Source organism: Tyto alba, unplaced genomic scaffold (genome assembly GCF_018691265.1).
Source record: "Tyto alba isolate M040663 unplaced genomic scaffold, T.alba_DEE_v4.0 Super-Scaffold_1000006, whole genome shotgun sequence".
In the NCBI taxonomy this organism is placed as follows: domain Eukaryota; kingdom Metazoa; phylum Chordata; class Aves; order Strigiformes; family Tytonidae; genus Tyto; species Tyto alba.
In genome coordinates this window covers 29,527,223-29,548,587 of record NW_024881272.1, presented here as the reverse complement: position 1 = coordinate 29,548,587, position 21,365 = coordinate 29,527,223, and the positions used below count along the sequence as shown (strand labels likewise).

Here is a 21,365-nt window from a genome sequence, read left to right as displayed (position 1 = left end):
AGGCAGCAGAGAGTATATTGTGAACATATATGGTCCTCATAGCCCGCACATTTGACAGTGTAACACTGGACTATGGAGCAAAAGGCCATTTGTCACAGCTACTGTAGGAAGGTGAAAGATCCAGCTTCTGCCTATTTACTCATTTACAGAGTTTAAGGCAGCTCTAAAGGGGCTTGTACGTGAATGGCCAGGTGTTTGGTCCCATCTTCTGCACCGCAGCATCTTTCTGGCTGTAAATGGCCACAAGACAGCTCTCTGGCAAAGGCTTTGTCCCTTGTGGACCAGCTGCTGTAGCAGCCTTTGGTGGGACAGTCATGTTGTGGCAGGGAGGAAGCACTGAAGCTTCTCCACTCCACCAGTGGCAGAGGATGCCCAGGGACTTCATGGAAGTGGGTTAGTGAGGCTCCTCCTCAGCTGCTCCAGCTCGTTGTGGGAGTGTTGGGTTGGGGTCTGTTCCCCAGTGGGGCTGCTCCAGTGCCCCTGTGCTGGCCCGAGTCCCAGACATCCGGGGGCTATTTTCCATCTCTCAGGTACAAACACTTCTCACTCTTCCACTGAGCAGGGTCACCACAAGCAAACACTTACTCAGGCATTTTCTTTGAAAGGATGATACCATCTGCTGCAGTTAAAGCTGTATTTCTAAGTCTGAAAAGTCCTACATGAGGAATAACTAATGCTATTTTTTGTCTTGGCTGCAGCTTGGGTGTAAAGCTTTACCCTGTTACAGCTACGAAGGCACTTAAACAATTTACTTGCATTTACTCACTATAACTACATTTTCCACTTCTGTTTTCTGGACAAGTATCTCAGCTTATGAAATTTTAAATTAGAACTGAACTGTGTTTAAGTTGACTGCTGAGGAGTGGTGTCATTTTGATCCTGTCATTATGGCTAGTACGGGAAGTCAGTGTAAAGGCATAGAAATCCTTTTCTAACTCCCTTTCCTTCTAATGAATCCCTGAAAGCAGCATTGCATTTTTCTTTTCCTTTTTTTTTTTTTTTTTTTTTTTTTTACAATATAATTTCTACCTGCAAAATAAATGTTTCTGTAGTTTGGCCATTATGGAAATAGGGCTTTTAAAGTATTTAATTTTTCCATATTGTGATGTGATATGTGAAGTTTTTTCTGTATTTTCTTTTTCTAGGCTTGCTCCCAACATAATCTCTCCACTTGTCAGCCCCCTGAAAGCATTAGTTCCACCTTCCCTATTGCAGAAACATGGCTCTCCATCATCACACAGCCAGTCACCAAATGGGCAGCAATTTTCTGGAATACCAAATAAACCATACGCTCAATTTCAAAACCAGTCTGTACAGCAGGGATCTCAAGGTAACTCTTGCATCTTCTTGCACCTTTTTTTTCTTTCTTTTTTTCTTTAAAAAAAAACCCAAAACTTTCCTAATTCCTAGTTGGGGAGAAAGACATTATTTCTGTTTTTGCATTTTTGGCCAATACTATCTTATTAAGGGACTGACAGCATTTCAATGGGAAGTCCGATTTTTAAAGTGGCTTCATATACGTACAGAGCAAAATTTTCAGACCAGTTCATGCTGTGATATGTTATCATAATGGGGAAAGCTATCACAACAGCAGATCTATTGCACTTATTCAGGTTTTTCAGTAGATGGCTACTAGTTATGTACCTCATCTGACTGGTCATGCAGGCTTCTGTCAGCTTGGAGAGAGTGACCCTGCCAAAGGAAGAGCCATCTAGTCCGAAAATAGAATCACAGAATGGTTTGGGTTGGAAAGGACCTTAAAGACATCTAGTTCCATGAACATTCTGGTTCACAGTAAAGAATTTCTTCCTTACATCTAATCTAAATCTACCATCTTTCAGTTTAAAACCCTTCATCCTACCCCCACACCCCTGATCCAGAGTCCCTCCCCACCTTCCCTGTCCCCCCTTTAAGCCCTGGGAGGCCGCTCGAAGGTCTCCCCGGAGCCTTCTCTTCTCCAGGCTGAACCCCCCCAGCTCTCTCATGGGCTGCAGCACACCTTGGCAATGTCCTGCTCAGTCCACTGATAGTGATGCACTAGACATGAGTGTAGACAAAGAAAAAATATTTTGCTATTTATTATGTGGAAGTTTGGCATCTGTATTATTTTATATATTAATATGCAAAGACACTCTGTACAACTGTAGAGTGCCAGTGTGATTTGAGGACAGGAATGGGAGCAGCTAAGCAGCTGCCCCTTTGGTTAATTTAAAACATTTTTTGTTCTGAATTACTCAGCCTTTTTAATCAGGAGTTTATTTACCTATTCTGGAGTTCTGCCGTGGGAACTAATAAATGTTTCTGCAATTTTTAAGGTATAAATTAGCAAGATATATTATTATCACAGATTCTTCCAGTAACAGGAGCTTGCATATTAAGAAATATGTTATACAATCCAGATGGTATGCTGCTTAAGTGTGGTAAATATTCACGATAAAGAAGTGTGCAGGACATCTGTCTGGTTGCAAGTACAACCAAGCATATCAGTTTATACAGGCAGATAAACAGCTTTTTGAAACTCGTTTCACAGCTGCACTGTCATTTGTGTAAGGTCATTTTTGGCTGGTGAAGTATCACATGTGATCAATTTACCAGTGGGCAAGATAGGAGGTTTGCATTCTCTCAATATATGCTAAGGCTAGGTCTGAAACACAGGAGTTGAACACAAACCCAGTGAGCAGTTCACAGCTGTAATGGGGTTCAGTATCCCAACAGTTCCCCCTGCCCTTCATTCTCTGAGGAATATTTTTGCTCTTTGGTTGGACTGACTTAGTCTGAAAAGCTAAAGCGTATTATATTAAATGATTTGTGCTGAAGGAAAAACTAACTCAACCTGATGCTCAGCAGATTATTCAATTTGAAAAGATTAACTCTGTAAGGGAGAAGTGGCAGATTTATGATAGCATATAATGATATATGATTATGTTACTATAATGAGCTAAATAACTACAAACCACAAGAGGAAAGTTTAGCAGCTCATTACTATGGCAGAAACAAATGCATAGACAGAACAAGTTTTGAACCACTTAAATAAATTGACTCTATTCCTTAAGAAAACCACATTTCCTTTTGAATGAATTGTTGCTTTCTAAGTGTTATGTCGTGTGGTTTTGAAAAAGCAATAATTTTCCACTTTGGCCAAATGTTGAAGTATTATTATAGATTCATTATGGAAATGGTCATTCAAAAATCAATTTTGATTAGCAGCCTTTGAAATCTGTAACCTGTACTTAGCTGTACTTGCTCTGCTTTTTTTTTTTTTTTTTTTTTTTTTTTTTTGCATATCAGATCATTAATAGTATATTTTTCTAATGTAATTCGGGAGTTTTGAATTTTTGCCAAAAACAAAGGAACACTATATAAGTCTAAACTGTAGAACTAGGCATCAGTATAGAAGCATAAAAACATTGTCAATCTGAAATTTTTAGAAGACAGCAAGCTTCATTAGGCTGGTAGCAGAGATATCAATAATGAAATAATAAGCTGACATTATTTATATGTTTAAGCCTACTTGTAGTAAGATCACATGGAAATTATTACATGCTGAAAGAATTTGGCAGGCAATGGAATCCCGTAGTTATTTATACCTGACATGATTCCTTGTCAGAAATTTTATGGAATTTGAAAAGCTGAGATTTATTTGCACATACATGTAGATGACATGACATAACAAGATGGCATTTAATAGACATATTCCAATTATTTGCTCATTACATCATTCATTTTAAAGCTGCATGAAGTTTTCTAGGCTGTGCCTTAGAGAAACAGAGGCAGCCAGTGCACTGTGTGAAGTGGCTAACTGCAGCTTTTCTGTCACAAATTATTTCAAAGCAAAATTTTAACTAAATGTTATGTTTGGAACTTGCTTTATTCCTTTATTAACTGCTATATTTCTACATCTACTGTACATAAAACATTTAATAGTGATCATTTAAACTGACATGACATTTAGTAAATTCTTCACTTGAAAATTAACCTCAGAAAATTTTTGATTTAAATCAAAACTGACGGAAAACCTGAAATCCATGTGGAAAAAAAAATATTGGTGAAACACTTGTTGCCAAGTTGGTACTATACTTTTGCTCTCCCAGAAGGAGCAGGGATGTTTGCAGCAGACAAGCCTTCTTGCTTACTTCATATTTTAACCACTGAAAAGAGTCTTTTTTAAGAACTTGTAAAAAACACTCTGTGTTTAGTTTACTCTAATCAACCATATGTGGTTGTTAATTGAACCACTGGTTATGGGACTTTAATCATACCTTAATTCCTAATATTTTCTGTGTAAAACATTTCAGAAACTCTAAAGGAACCACAATAAACAGCATGAACCAAAAGCACCTTTGTTTCATACTGCACATTTTAAAAATGTATAAATGCAGTAAAGCTCTAACTTGTATTGCATATGCAAATCAAATATTGTATTGCCTGCAAGCAACAAGTTTCATTTCCTGTGGTTGTGTAAAATGAATGAAACCTTACCTGTTACAAAAGTCGTTGTGGTTGCGTTAACTCACATGGCCTTTCCATCTCTTATCTAATTACTTTGGTTTTCAGGAACACTTAGCATTTAAACAAGCTGTCAGTTTTCCCTTTTTAATAGTTGAAAAGATGTATGAGGCTCAGATCCTCTGGAACATAGTGGCCTCAGGAGCTATGTCAGGCTACTGAAGGCCATCAGCAAGAGCCAACCTAACTGGTACCTAAAGAAACTCTGATTGCACCTCTGAAGCGCAGTGGGTGGGCGTATATAAAGTACATAAAGTCATGAAAAAAATCTTACTGACACAACAACTGACTGATCCTGCAGTCCTTCAACCTGGAGGTATGCAGTTTCAGTCACTCCAAGACTCCACCTTCCAAGATTAACATTCAGCTGGCTACATTTTGAAATACAGTTTTTAATACTGCAAGCACAATTCTTCCTACCCAAGTGTAATTTCATGCCCAGTTGAAGTGCAGGGAACATCACCAAATTCTTCCTATACATGGCGAGTAGTGGAACTGCAGATCAGGTTCACCAGCTGCAACTGCAGTTCTTTAGAGTCTCAGATGTATGGCCAGAGTCCTCCTGAATAAACCACTGCCACTGTCACTGCCCACGAAACCTCCATGCAGAAGAGAAATACAAGTGCTTTCGGACAGGTCTCCAACCAGTCTGGTGTAAGATCCCAGCATAAGGGATAAAGCAGGCACTGCCTAACTCTGTCATCTTCTCAGTGCTTTTGCTTATGCAGGAGGGCTCTCCTGAGTCTCCACTTCTTTCTCAGCATTTGCAATTCCAAAGGCTATTGGGAGTCTCCGTCTTTCTCCTTCAACTTTCATCCTCAAGGAAGCAGCTACCTGGCTTTTAGTCCACCCCTCCCATAGCCATCCCTGTGCCTTTTCCACACACACAGAATGCCTTCCATAAGCCTCTATCCCTTTCTCATAGGGTCCTACTGTCTCAGCATTTCTGTGAAGCTAATGAAAAAGGAAGTAAGCTTTCATTATACTGCTCAGGTCAGAAGGGTCTAAAGTCCCATTTTTAGTGTCATGGTTTGTTTTACGTGACCAGTGTTCCTGCTGCACCCTTTCCCTTCCTCACTCTGTCTTTTTTCTTTAGTTTGTGACCTGCATTTATCACATCTGCAAGCACATTGGAACAGGAATGGTGTATTTCTCTGTATTTTCTTTGAGAAGCACTGAGCAGAAATTTGGTCCTGGTGAATATAACAGTGCAATAACACTAGTATTTTCCTACATCATGTCACTTCATTAGATGGTTCCAGGAATACTTTTTGTGCCACCTTGTCAGATTATCACACAGTGATGCAGAGGGATAGATACTGAAATCCAAGGGAGAATTTGATTGCTTATGGCAGTTGTTTTCCAGATTTCTGATTCTGAGGCAGTTCACTGCCTCAGGTATTTTTTCCTGCACAGCTAGACAGTGTAACTTAAAACACTTCAAAACAAACCTTTACCCATAGATCTTGAGAAAACCCTGGATCCAACTAGTTTCAATCCAGTTCTGTCATGCTTGGCTGTTCTCTGATTTTCTAAGCCACTGTGCCAGCCCTGTAGATCATAAAGATATTTAATTGATTTAACAAAGGCAAGCCTGGGAGCATGACGAAAGGGCAGCAATTACAGAGACAGAGAAAATACACATCACGCCTTCCCTAGAAGTGATGTGTATAGCAGACATTCTGGAAAAGGTTCATTTTTTTCTCTAGCAATGCTTATAAGTGCTCTCTGCAACCAGTTATACCTTATCTGAAGCCAAGTGTCTATAATTTTTTTTCACTGTTCATCTCAAAAGGATGTATTTTTAGAAGTCTTACAGCCGGGAGTTCATGTTTTGTAAACAGAAACGTCACAATAATTATCAAAAGCCAATCAATAAAGCACTGTACCTAAAACCACATCAAAAGATGGCTTTGCTGCCTCTCATAAGAGCTCTTTGGTTTTTTGAGCCAGACTCTCCAGGCAGTAAATAGATGTGGCTGTCTATTTATTCCACAGAAGGACATGCATCATTTAATACTCAACTTTCCAGATTTCTGGGCCACCTTCTTCATAGCAGCAAATATGAACAGCTTTGGTACAATGTGCATAGTGTCCTTATCTAATATAGTCATCTATTAGTACTTCACCAGTCATGGATATCAACAATTTAGGTATTTTGTGGTGGAGGATCATAGGTTCTCAAGAAATGAATCATCTAATACTTGCAGATTCTGCCAAAACACATATTAAACTGTGAAACTTCAGAGCAAATCTTTCACCACTTGATGAGTTCATTGCATTTCTACTATAGAATTGCCTCACTTAGCCTTATTTATTACCACCTTAGAAAACATGACCAGAATGAACAGGCAGACCTCGAGCTTTGTCTGATACTATCTACTTTGTCAAACTTTTGTAGTAAAAGGAAAATACAGAAAAAGACAGAAGATCTTTCTTAACAGGAAAAAGCTTACATGCTGCCTGATTTGTAGGGGACAAACTCCACCCTGCACAGCACCCAGGTGCTCTGGTGACGGGCACAGGGGTTTATTTCTAAACAAACAGACTGAATAGCTGCAGAACTGGCCCAGCAAGTCAAGTCTCCCACTGGTGAGTGGAGCTGTGCTGACTTCTATCAGCTGAAGGTCTGATTGTGTCTGTGTTTGACTGAACTACCTGGAGCTTTTGCAGTAGTTCCTTAGGAAATGTTTCAGTCTAAGACTGGGGGAAGAAAGACAACAGCTCCATATTTTTTCTGGCAATTAGAGGAAAATCCTGATGGCCCATTGTACTAAACTTTAAGCCTGACTTGGTTGACTTCAGCCACATACAAGGGAAGGAGCATCATTTCAGAAGGGACTTTCAGAGAAGGTAGGAAAAGGGGTAATTAATCTAAATGTGCAGTTAGTGTGTGATGCACCTGGAGTCAGGAAGAGGTTATTGAGGCAGGAAGAAGGAAGAGAATTGAATCAGGCCATGGTTGGTATATATCTTGTGGCATGCTTTGAGGTCATCCTTATAGAGGCAAATACCATTTTCTTTTAGGATGTTGGCACAAACTTGCAAATTGTAAAATTCCTTCCTCAGCAATTAATTTGTTCTTTACTTTTAAAATAGCTTCTTTTGTTTTGTGTAATACAGTCATAACTTCTGATGGCAAAAAACAAACTGCTGGTCCACTGGTAATACAATACTTTAAAAAAAATCAAGACATAAGAAATTTAGGGTATGTGGGGGACAAAAGTCAAACATGTCCCAAAAGCAGAATGACCCAGGCAGCCAGAGACAATATAGATTTATCTCAGCACTCTTCAGAAGCAAGAAGAGCTTCTAGCTTAGCTCAGAGTTCTTACCCAATGTCCATCTGGAGTCAGTCCTGCACCTCTAGTTCAATTTTACGTGCAGACTCTGTCTCCCCATGTTCAGTGAAAGGGGTTTCATTTGAAATAAGAGCAGTCTGAGAAAGGAGAGGTTTAAGGTACTCTTAAAGGTGTTTCAAATAAATAGCACTGTCTCCAGCAGCGCATAACACACACTGGATGGGAAAAGGATTTACTCAAAACAAAGCAGTGCTATTCATTTAAATATTGCATTTTTGTATTTAAATTAAAAGTAATTCATTATAGACACATGCCCTTAGGAGCTGAGCATCCTGGACCTGACCCAGTGGAGTGCTTACTACTTAGCTTTGAATACAATCAGGCTGTTAACTGCGTTCAGCTGATCTAGTGCTTGAAATGAAGCACATCTTTGAGATTTTTGCTTGATGGGGATCACAGTCCACAGCACCTTGTGGGACCGAGTCTGATGCAGCTTTATTTTATTATGCCTTATAGAATAGCATGATCATTTTTCCATAGTTAAAACTGAAGAACTAAAAACCCTCACAATCGTAATGAAATACTGTGACAGAAATGGAGCTAATACAATTGCAGTAGTTTTAAAATGTGTGTGCAATATCTGTTTTCAGGTTACCAAGGCAGCTTTCACTCAATACAAAACTGTTTCCACTATGGAGACTGCTACAGAACAATGGACCAGTCTGTCACCAGTGATGTGCTCACAGGGGAATCCCATTGCTTTAATCCTCTGAGACAGAATGGCTATCACATACTCAATGCACCTTTAGCTTCAACAGGTAATTTACTCCACCTATAAAGAATTATCCATATGATACTTTTAGCAGAAGGGGAAAAGAACACATTTTATAGTCAGTGTTGTTACAAAAATATGTTTGCATAAAAAAAATCAGTCACTGAAATTCATTTGCATTTATAAAAATCCCAGAAGGATAGGAAATTTGTTTTCTTTAATCCTCCTATATTTGATGGATGGACAAATTTTCCTTTCATTCTGCTGGATGTCATAGACAACACACAGTGTCAGGAGAGCTGATGGACAAGACACTCTCATGTTTATTGTGTGGGCTATTCATTGTACACCTCTTCAGGTATGCTCAGGCAGGTTTTTAGAATCAGATCAAAGCTAGGAAGATTGTTAACACAACTGAAGAAAACAGCAGCAGCCCGGACTTCCTGTTCATCTAAGAAGAAAAGGATGGCTTTGTTTTGCAATACTGATGTTTACAAAATGGAAAGGCAGTGCTTTGATAAATTCAGCTAAAAATATTAGTTTTGTTCGGGGTGTTCTTTTGTGTCTGTGCTATTGCACATTCATGGCAATTGTATTTTTCTATTCAGCTACCTACTTGTGTAATGTAAAATTTGCAACAGGTTATTATAGCTAGATTATTATAACGCTTCAATATTTAAGTATTAATTTTTATAAAGCATTTTTTCCTACTTTTAAAACCACAATTAAGAATTGACAGAAATACTGAAATCAAGCAAAATGTGAGTATTGTCAGAGCCATGAAACACTACCTTTTACTGCGATATTTACATACATATCTCCAAGAAATTTTTCTTCATGTCTGAATTCAGGAGGGCATCTCGGTTAAGGACAATACTGAAAACATATGTTTAAATGCTTTTTGAAATGGGGCCTGAGTCAGACCACAAAATTAGAGTTGACTTTCCTGTTTGTTTTGTATTAAAGGAGACTCTGTTCAGAGAGAGTGTGCATGCATTTGTCTGGTGTTCCGTACTAGAAAGTGTATGCATCAGTAACGAACACAAGGGAAAAGTTTAAGATGAAGTTTCAACTTCAACTTTGAATTCTTTTGTGTTATTCATAAGTTTGATGTTACTAAAACATAGTTTTTTTCTTGTTAACATCGAATTTCAAGTTTAGATTGACAGCCTGCAATATTTAAAGAACAGACTAAATAAACTTTCCAAAAGAAATTGTAGGAGCAAAGAATAATACTATGGCAAGACACCAACTTCAACAACAGTTGATTTTTCTGTCTGGGGCTAAACTGTTATGAAATGTTTCTGTGTAATATTTTTGTTTTTAGAGTGGTTATTGAGGTATGCAAATACTTAAAAGGCCAAAACGTAAATACATATGAAATATATAAATCTTATCTCATCTTTTTGTGTGTAAAATAGAACCATTCAGGTTTGCAAGATTCATCAAGGCTATGCACTAATTTTTTTAGGCTTTTATAGCACCATTAATATTAAATGAGATCTCATCTCACAGGAATGCCAAATGTGACTGGCAAACAGCTGTTCCATGAATCACATTAACAGTCAATAAATTTTTATTTTCTGTTCAGGACTTTGGATAGTTTACTCTATCCGGAATCTAATAATGATTTCTGGGGTGTATGCTTATCTTGGGTTTTGTCCATCTGTGGTTGTGTATCCACCCTGTATACAGACTCATCAAATAGAAATTAGCATAACATAAACACTTGCAAAACTTACCAAAATATACTGGTGACTCCACTTGGACTGACACAGCACAGGGCAGATAAACAGGCCAAGTTCATCTTCCAGAGACTTTGGACATAAGCAGCATGCCAGATTTCTGCAGAAAGCAGAATCTGACCTGTAAACTAACAGTAAATTAATACGTCATAGGAAAGTGCAGAAATGTAAATAAGTAGAGAATTTGGTCTCAAATAATAAAAACATACCTAATAGTAAAGTACCTATAATTAAGTTCTAAGGACTGAGCTGACAGTTCTTTCTGAAATCAGGACTGGCTGTATGAGACTGCAGGATCTGTCACCACGGCTGGTGGTGCGGTGCCGCACTGCCTGGGGGCCTCAGTTAAGCCTGGCACAGTGTTTGATTCAGCCATATCTAGACACTCTTGCCTGCAGAGTTAGGCAGGCAGAAGAGATGAAAGAAAGGCTAAAGAGAAGAGCGAGCCTCATTTTCCACACAGGGAACTGATGCACAGAAAAAGAGTCATTTCCCAGTGGCTCCAGAGAGCTCCTCTGTCAGGCAGCGAATGGAGCCAGGTCCCAGTGCTTTAACCAGGAGGATCAGCCAGCCACACATTGCCTTGCAATTCACACGAAGGTGATTTGTAAGACGTTTAGTTTCTACATCAGGCACTTAGTTGATAGGTATGTTTTTAACTAGAAGAATCTTGTTCCATGTGTTGCCTCAGCCGATGTGCTGCTGATTAAAATTGTGGTAGGTGACTCTGTGAGCTGGGTGCAGGGGGTCAGAAACTTGTGCTGAAGCTCACACAGACACATTCCTAAAGACCCAACCCAAATCATGTGGTAAGGGTAAAACAGAATATCTGTGTTGAAGGATGAACATAAGGCGTCAATGTTTCATGCAGTAGTTTGGGGAGGGGGTAGTGGGGTGGGTTAAAAAACTTTTGAAGGAGAAGGTTTAGGAGGTTGCCCAGCACCCAAGCAGACAGCAGGGCCCTGAGGCAGGGAGGAGGGTCTGGCTGGTGTGAGAAGTGCAGACACAGGGACAAATGCAGAAAGGAGAAGGGTGAGGCAAGGGGTGAACACAGCAGAGGGGGAATGAGGAAAGAGCTGGACTGCAGTAAAATGAATGTGTGCATATGAGCCTTCAGTGGCCACTCACAAATGCAGGTTATAGTGGGGCATAGTAGGAAAGTTTCATGTCCTTTGAGGTAGGCAATAAACCTTTTGTTTCAGACGCCCTGGCACTTCAGCTGCCACAGCACCTGGTAGCAGGCAAACCTGTTCCTTTCCACAGGGATGCACAGCTCAGGGAGGCTCCTAACAGGTGCGCAAGTTTTGCATTATAAAAGGAGAACGACAGAGAAATTCCTCCCCACCATAGTGGCTTTCTGGTAGCCTGGCAAACACCAGCCAGCTTGACCAGGTGGGCTTTGGTGGGCTGAGGACAGCATGGTGCACAGCTCCTTCCCATGTCCTGTGAGCCCAACCTGACCCAGACATGCTTCCGCAGCCCTCACTTCTGCAGTGTGTGGGGATCCAGTACATGTAGGATCCAGATTTCTTCTGGATACTAAGAGCAGCTGGGAGACACATGGAACGTAAGTGCCATTAAAAGGAAAAACACACAAAACAAGAGGACTGCATCACTTACTAGGAACCTTGCCCACTCATTGTTTTGACATCCCATTCAGATAATAACTGTAAAGTCCCAAGAGAGTCATACGCTGATACTTGCACTTCACTTCCAAATGGGTAGCTTTCCGCAGAAATGAATGGGAGCTTCATCTACTGTGACACAAATGCCCATGGAGGTTAGTTTGTGTATCTCCTGGGTAAGGCTTTGATGGTAAACCCCATTGTCTTTTCATTAACGCTGTGCTGTACTGTATAATCCCAGGCCTCAGACTATGCTTCCTTCCTTATATGTACTGTGGTGCTAAATCATGTCCATACAACTTGTCACGCTTTCAGGCTATGATGCAATCTCTGAGGCAGAGTGTGTATCTGAAGACATGGTCTCCAACGGAACTGATGAAAATGGATTCTTCCAAAACGGCGCCTTTGATCACTGCTTGAATCACATTCCTTCCATCTATACAGATACCTAAGAGCAGTGCTGACCTTGTTTCCTTTATTATACCTATAACTGTGTATGTAATAACAAAGGTGTTGTTCAAGTACTTTTATTTAGTCTGTATCCCTATATGTGCTCATTTAAATAAACACCTCACATTTACCAAACCATTTTATACATGAATAGTCTGTATAAGATAATATTGGAACCTGTTCCTTTGCTGTGGCACTTTGAAATTCATGCTTTAAAGGAATGAGGAGCATTTCAAGCAGCTTGTTTTGTAAGTTCTCTCAGTAAAGTGTAAATGTAAGTTATATAATAAACTTGTAAAGAAGGGTTTTTTTCCTGATAAGTATGTTTCAGTTTGAGAATGTTGTTCCCTTTAATCAGTCTTCATTTAACTCATTGGTCAATTTTTTTTTTTTTTAACTAAAAGAATTTTTTTAATCACAGACCTCATGTATATAAAGATCTTCATTTGCTCAGCTGGTTTTATATTTTCAGTTTTACAAGAAAGCATTAAAAACTGGAAACAAGTGTACTGTCATTTCTTAATATAATCAGTCTGCCTGATAAATCCTAATATTACATTCTTAAAATGCCTGAGAGTGGTTTAAACAAAGCAGTGGCATTTCAGCAATGGTGAAATTAAAGCAGCCCAGGTGTTCATGAAGAAAACCAAGGGGCCTGCAGACTTTCTGTGAAAGGACCAGAAGCCTTCCAGCACAGGGCGGCACCGTGGGCCGGCTTCCCAGCCCTGCGTGCCCGCCGGCCCTGCAGCATCTCCCAGCCTTCCTGCTGCCCCTGCCATGGTGGGTACATCAGCACATGCAGCCGTCCCAGCACTGCAGGCAAAAATGAAATGCAGCTGTGGTTGGCTTTTTGCCTCCACAAGTAAACGTATGGCCTCATCCCGCATGAGATCAGTGGCACAGTCACACTGCACAAACACCTGAGTGTGGGGCAGGTCGCCTGATTTCTCCATTCACAAGACTCAGCAGCCACTCTGAACTCTCCACTGCAGGCACATGCTGTAGAGAAGAGCAGGACACCTTCGGAGGGCTTTCCTCCATCCAAAGCACTTGTAATCAATGGCTTCCAGAGGAACAGAGGTCACCTGCTTGGTTCCCTGTCACTGTGGGCCTGGCCCCACTGGGCTGCATTTCCCAGCCTTTCCCTTTCCTGGGAGAGACAGGCATCCTGCAAGGGGACAGGCACTCCCTATGTGTGCAGTGCAGGTGTGTTAGATGTGAGCTCCTGAAAATGCTCCATGGTGGCTTGGGAGAACAGTAAGGAAAAACTAACTTAAAAAAAACACAACATTGCTCTCATTTACAACCTATTGCTAGTCGGGTTTAATAACGTACCTTAGGAGCAATGTATGGTTATCTGAAAGGCTTTATTATGTCTAACAGATGATCCCTGACCTCGGGAAATGCTGCTGCATGTGGAACCTGCTGTCCTGCAGGTGTGGGTGCAGCCTCACAAAGGAAAAAGAGAAGCTGGCAGTTTGGGTTAAAGAAAGATGTGCCATGTCCCTGGGAAGTTACTTAGCGTTAACATCAATTTAGCTCTTGCCCTATAAATGGAAACAAATGACAATAAATGTCTTAGCTTCCCCCAGCAGTGTCCAGCTGTGACTGACTGTGCCTCCTGCGCCCGATGCCAGAGGGTTTGAGCTTGGCCACAGGGCAGAGCTCCTGTGGAAAGGCTGAAGGTAACTTTTACAGCAGGTCACAGAGTGAAGTCTGCAAAGGGACACCATGCCCACACCAGTGACAAGCTGTTCCCACAGGCCAGGTCCCATACCACCATGCCTGCAGCAGCAGGGATGCCACGCCAGGCACATGGCAGCCTGGGGAGGCTGTCCTGCGCCCGTCCCAGCTAGGGGCACACACCTGAAAGGCTGCTGACACCTGGGAGGTTTTTCACCACCAGGCAAATCTTCACAAGCACCGTTCACTAAATGATGCCCAGACTGAGCATCAGCCGATATGTGGCAAATCCCCCTTCATTTACAGCTCAGACATACCCAAGCTACCATGGGACACCCCTGAAAAGCTCACACTGGGTTGATACCAGTCACTGACTGAGGATGGTACTTTTTTTTTTTTTCCCATCTCTCCATTACCAGGATCTGCTTGGCTGCAGTATGCTCACGCAGTGTTGTCAAGGTCCTTTCCTCATGCCAGGTATGCCAGTGCCAAGCCCCATCTCCTTGGATTTCAGGCTTGTAATCCAATTAGCTGCTCCCCAGAGAACAGCCTAAAGCAAGAAGCAGCTGATGGAAGATCTCTTGCTCCCAACCCCATCCCCAAAGGACTGACAGAAAAATGTCAAGCACCTGGCTTCTGCAAAATAGCAAGTTTCACAGGAAAAAAAAAAGCAAAATTCAGTAGCATGTTAAGAAAATACCACATTTTGTAGATGCATAATTAGAATCCACAGAACAGGCCCAAGGCTGAATGGGGCGATTCTTTGGCAGCATTTGCAGAAGTGGCATTACTGGGTCCACAGGATTGCAGTTCCCCTTACGGTCACAAAGGAATACAACCACAATGAATATATATATATATATATATGTATATTTTAAAGCAGAATTTGGCAGCAACGTGTGAACCCAGCAGTCAAAGCACAGGGGAAAACACAGTAGCAGCATAAACTTGTAGGTCTCCAGTGCCCCAGCCACTCAGTGTATTTATGTGTCTTTTGCAGCCCTACCAGGGGATGCTGGCTATAACTCTTGATGGTTTCTAGCTTTGGCAAATGTACCGAATCAGAAGGGTACAGTGAGGGCGTCCCACGCCTGCAGGCGAGCCTTGAACAGCAACTCTCCTGGGGGACCAAGTCCCTGCCCTCTGCAAGGGTGTTATCCCCAGAGGCCAGTCAACAGCCTGTGATGGGTCCCCGCCTCTGCCCAGCACTACGCACAGAGGTGGAGTGGGAGGGAAGCCCAGACAGGGCAGCAGGGGAAACTGCTGCATTGGGAAGTGCTGGCGTGGCAACTGAGAAAAGAGAGAAAAGAAACAATAAAATGACACTGAAGGAGGACGACCCGCAGTCAGTCTCTGTTGAAAGGCTCGTACCAACCTGCCCAGAAATGCGGGACACAGCTGACACCCAGCATGGCACCTGGTGCCCCAGTCCCAGCACCCAGCTTGCTCCTGCGCAAGCATCGAGCACCCTGCTACCACTGCGGCTCTCCTCAGCCATGGCAGCCTCTGCAAACTCGGGGAAAGCCCTGGACACCATGCCACCACAGCAGCGTGGTTAGCACCGCTCTGAGGCTGATCTGGGCTAACCACAAAGCCTACATGGATGCATTTTACTTTTTTCTCCAGGGCCTGGTTGCACCTTGCTAGTGTACATGAAGGTGCCTGTGTATTCAATTTAATTCTCTGTCCTCAAGAAATTTGAATGGAACTTAGACATGCAGGAAGTTTTACAGTTAGAGAATACAGAACAAGGTGCATGGGGTTATATTACTCTCTTTTTAATAAACGGTTCCTCAAGATCCCTAGATCTCAAGGACACCCAGTCCCAGCTGCAAACCCGTTAATTGTGGTGGCCCTGCCTGGCCCAAGCAGTCCCTGGCAGCACTGACTCATCATTCCTCTCCTAGAATTAAAATGCATAAAGGCTCAAAACTGTGCTTTAAGCCTACACACAGGGCTTTGCTTCTGATCACTGCCCCATTTGGCTTTCTGTCCTGTTGCTTACCTACTCAGAGTTTTTGGGTTTTTTTGGTCTCAGACATAAGTGGCTAGAACTCTTTCCTAGAACATTAAACAAGGAGGCAGGTAGCTTAACAACTGCCAAGCAGTAGAAACTACAGTTTTTGAAGGAGGACTCAGGGAAAACATATCCAAAGCCCAACAAAGCTGTAATGGCTGCGACAAAAATCAAAATACTACTTGTGCTTCAGTTAGTTGGGAGACATTAAAAGGAAATCATGCCTTAAAAACATGATTAATCTCATTTCCTAAAAATTAAAGGAGTCCTTCTAAAAATGACATATTTTTAGTTAAAAATACAAACCAACCAAACCTAGACATATTTGATCAATTACAAAAATATTTATGTCACAACAACCAGGCTGTTCAAAACCACACAATGATTCACAAAGGTCTGGGAAACTTAAAGCATAGCAGCTGGAGTGATGATTTAATTCCAGAATCTGTGTGAATCAGGTTTTCTGTAAATTAAAAGGATAGATTCAGAGAAATCCAAAGGCACTCATTTGAGTCTGTATGGTTTGGAAAGTTATCCATAATAAAACCATTAAAATGCACAATGGCACAAGTTAATGGTTACTTGTATGCTTGTGTACTTCATTATTTCCTTTTATTACATGTAAGTAGGGAAGTATCTCATGTAAGCTTTTCCTAAAGACACAAAGAAACCTTTCAATGGAATTTATTGCTTGGCAAGTTTCTCGTTGTGGTGCTGTAAAAACCCCACCAACTAATATGTATAATAACTGGAGTGAGCCTTTATAATAGTAGAAAATTATTACCCTGTGGAATTAAAATGGAACTGCTGGTTCCAGTTGACTATCAGATACTTTCTCAGTCTAGGCAACAGAATTCAAATAATAAATTACAACACTACTTTATAAATAGCTACAAATCATTTCCCCAGCGAATGAAAACCCCATTTACCCCTGTGTATGTACTCAGTGTGTACGCACTACGCTTTAGGAATGACTGAAATAAGATGACCTTCAGTGGCTGATCAAGCTGGGAGAGAGAAAATTAATTTCGAGTTGACACTGAAGCAGCTAAAGCACTTCTTTGCGCTTTCCACCAGCTGGGATGCAAGCCAAACATTCAGCAGGACCTCAAATTTTTAATATAATCAAGCTCAAGCTTTTCATTGTATAGAAAATAAAAATGCTTGTTCTGTTCCTGTTTACTAGCTGCAGTACTTCACAAGCTATAAAAGTAATCGTTCTTTCAGTGCCACAGAGGTGCCTTTGCAAGTGGGCAAATGAGATGTGCATGGGCGGCATATCATGACAAAGTAACACTATTTTAATGCCATAATTCTGATGTGGCACCATGACACAGGAATTTGCAAGACCAAAGCCTCTGGTCTGCAGTAGGAATGGTTATAGCCTGTGGCAGGTATGAGATATGCTCCCTTATAAAAATACAGAGTTGGTGAGTACATTTTCAGATCCTATTTTCTAGTTGTGTACACACCAAACATCAGGAACAGCTGCTGCTTATGGAAAGGCTTCCCTGCTCCTGAGATTGTCCATTCAACTGGATACATTTTCTAAATGGTAAAAGTCCAAAAAAACAAATTCCAGAGCACATTAAGAGCACCGATCTGATACTGCAATAGATGTCAGTTACGCAAGCAGTGCAAAACAACCCCCAGTTCTTAAAACAACAACCAAGTATGTGAAAATAAACAGTGACTGTAAATTGAATTTAAATTGCATAAGAGTAGAAGATTTCAATGGGTTTTGTTATGATCTTACTAAAACCTACATGAATTTAGTTCAGTTCTCCAGTAAAGTATTTGTATTAAATTAGAAGATCAGTGCAACAGAAGATGAAAAAATAGCCAGCCTATATAATTTAATTCACTGACAGCAAAAAGCCATTGGAATATTCCCTCCTGAGATAAGCCCTTCTGAGATCTGTAGAGTTACACTAAAAGCTCCTCTCTACTTAAATTTCAAAGCAAACTGCAAACTCCCTTAAGTAATTTGCAGGTCCACAGCCCAGAGTCAGCAGAAAAAGAGCTGTAGATGTCTAGATTGTCAAAGCCCTGCAAGGTTACATATCCCGGCTCCATGGGCTGTCAGCCACTCATAGCCGCAAAACCAGTCAAACCATGGCAGACATTTTTCTTTAAAATGTAGAAACCATAGAAAGTCCCAATCTAGCTAAAGCCCTTACAAGATTGAGCTTTCCGCCTGACTTCTAGTGAGAAGAAAATAAATTTGCCCATTCCTTTGGCAAAAAGATTTTTCTAGTGGTGATGAATCCAGAAAAAAATCAAATAATTCTTCTGCAAAACACAGATTTTCTGGCCAGAGCCAGTAACTCTCATTCAAAACCAAGTGACTCAACTTTAAAAGTGTATTTCTGGCCCTGTTATATAGCAGTTCTCTTAAATTAGTCAAGGACACCAAGAAAAGCATGGTATTAATTTTCAAAACTTTTGAAAGTTTTGGCCTGCTTGATTTCAAAGGGTTTTCTCCCTTCCTTCTGAGAGGCTGTATTTCAGTAACCTCACAGTGTGCCTGGGTGGCAAGCAGTGGACTGCAATGTGCTGCTGGACACAGGAACAATACAGAGACATGGACGGACATGTGGAGACACTGGCTAGGGACTGGGCTAGAAAGGGAGTGCATTAAGCTAGTGCATTAAGCTGGAGGATTAGACCCACCTTCCCTGCTTTCAGGTTTTCTTCATTTCAGAAGGGCAGCATAACACCACCCATCCTCAGGGCAATGGCAACCAAAAGAGCCCCAGAGCAGCTCTTTCCCTCCCAGCCCCTGAGTTCAGTATGTGGTTCAGACACCAGATTCAGGATTTTCCTCTTAAATAACTAAAGGATGGCTTAATTTCACCCTATTCCAGGCATCCATAAATTGTCAAACCAGCACCCTGGATACTTCCAAAGGGGGAGTCAGCCTGTCCCAGGAAGGCGTTGAGGAGCTGCTATCTCCACTGATGGACCCCAACTTTCAGACAACATAAATTCCTCCCAGGACATCTCCTGTAACAAGGAAGGCTGAGCCTGTGGTGTGCCAGTGTCCTACATCCTTTCTTAAGCAGCTAGTGCTCCTCTCTGAAACAGAGCATGACATCGCGCAGCAATCTGCATCACCTCTCTGAGCAAAACTGGGGAACACTGCTACCAAAAGAAATCCCTCTAAATCAGAGTTTGTCCTGAATATAACCCAAAGCAACATTGATGAATTGCAACAGGATGAAGAATTGATTTTTTTTAAGGTGTCTGAACACCTAAAAATTAAAAAAGGGCATTAAGGGGGATTTTTCAGAACTGCCTTAACTGCTTTAATTTAATCCCCAGGATTTTATTCCTTCTGAAAATCCTCTTAAGTGCCTATTTGCATCTTTAGGCACATTCTGCAAATCTGGGCTATACTGCATAATGAGTTTTCTTTCCTATCTCTTTGGGTTGAGAACCACACATTTGCCTAAGGAATTCTCTGTGGAGCTGAAATCTGTTAGGATTATAAATATAGGCTGAGCTGGGAACAGGCATTGGAAACTGCCATGAAGACCATGTACAGAAAACAGTGATTCTAGTCACACAAGATACCTGATATAGTTGGCAGGAAGGCAAAGCTAAACAAATGCAGGTTTACATTTTACTATTTAAAGAATAAAATATTCAACTTGAGTTCCATTAACACCTGTCAGGACTTTGGTACATACTCAAATCCACATTTCTAATTTTACTGCTAAATAATCCCAAACTTGGCAGTTAGAAGGTAAAGCAAAATACCCAAACTAAACATCTGAAGCAAATTGTAGCTCTCTGGAAGAGCCCTTCTGCTGTATAAATGAAGGTCATATGTATAAATGATTAGAAGCTTAAGGAAATATGTCTTCTGCTTTCCTAAATTGATAACACACACATATTGCATTAATATTCCCACATCAATTATTGGACATGTTCCCTGCTGTAAGAAAAACGGTAACTTTTTTTTTTTAATAATCCCTTGGAATAATATTCTTACACTAGCACCATTAACCCTTACTGTGCAGAGGGAAAAGAGGTTGATTTAATAAGCTACATCCCAGAAAAGCAGTGCATCAATCCCTACAGATGCCCGCCTCTGGGTGCAACCTTCATTTTGGAGGATGCTCAACAAGATGCAAGAGTCCTCCTTTCCCTGGTGAGGAAGTGCCAGAGGTGATAGGTCCTGGTGGGGACAGGGCAGGGGGGAGCAACCCAAATATGTTGGCTGTGGTGTGACAGCCATGGCAGCTGCACTGAGGACAAACCTGGGGGCTCTGTTTATCAGCATCAAAATAGACTCAACAAATGCTACAGCAGTCTCCCTTAAACACTTACTTTCTCTCTGTAAGGGGCAACTCCTGCTTGGCAGAAGGCGCAGGTCAAGGTCTCACCCCAGCAGTGGGGATGATCCCCAAGTGCCCATGATTTTGTAACAGCCGGACTGCCCAGACCCTGCCACGGGACTCACCGCTGAAGTCAGGGGAGGGTCAGGGCAGCTGTTGCCAGTGACCGTCACCCCTTTGGCTGCCGCTAAATCACACTTGCCAGAAAGAACTTAATCCTAGGGCTCATAAAAATACTTCTGAAGCACATTTTTTCCCCTTCAAAGTGCACCAGATCTCACTAAATACCAAGTATTTTCCATAAATGTTCCCAGGCTAAAATACACCTGGAGCCATCTATAGGGTCTTCATACACACGGCTATTGTATACTTGTATCCCATTATACCCCAATTGTCCAGTGATGGCTGGACACCCCCAATTTCAAAGGGAGGTAGTCTTGGCATGGACATGAGGGACCCCAGCTCTGGTGCTCTGTGCAAGAGGATGGCAGAAGAATTACCAATTCATCACGGCTGATGCTGAACACATCAAGCACAAAAATGCAAACAGTATTTATCACTTCTGACAGATTCCTTTATTTTCTGCTTTTTATTAGTGGACATAAAGCTAGGCTCTTTTTGTCAGGGAAAAAAGTCATTAAAAGCATGGGGGAGGAAAAAACAGGAGAATTATTTTAATTGAAAATTACTTCCGTATTTTTATCATGCATCAGAACTCTGCGACGGATTGTGGCTATGTACAAATTGTAGTGCCAGTTTCAAATTTTGTAAGACCATAGCCACAAATACCCTCTTTCCTTGTCCCAGAGGATGGAGGTGTGTGCAGACTTACAGGAAAAGCTACTGGAAATCACTTGCCTATTGAACATCACCTTCCCTGCACGTTTCCAGTTGATGCTCCTGGACTTTTCTGATATTTCTC

The 21,365-nt window shown here is 41.4% G+C and overlaps 1 protein-coding gene across 5 annotated transcripts in view; it reads left to right on the top strand.

Moving 5' to 3' along the window:
* Positions 1-12,720, top strand: part of GLIS1 (GLIS family zinc finger 1) — a 206,643-nt gene extending 193,923 nt beyond the window's left edge. For all 5 annotated transcript variants that reach the window (XM_042786346.1, XM_042786344.1, XM_042786345.1 and 2 more), the window contains 3 exons: positions 1,146-1,330; positions 8,459-8,626; positions 12,266-12,720. In XM_042786346.1, the coding sequence (XP_042642280.1) occupies positions 1,146-1,330; positions 8,459-8,626; positions 12,266-12,402 (490 nt within the window). In that variant the 3' untranslated portion in view covers positions 12,403-12,720. The remainder of the gene's footprint in view (positions 1-1,145; positions 1,331-8,458; positions 8,627-12,265) is intronic.
* Positions 12,721-21,365: the final 8,645 nt, after the last annotated feature.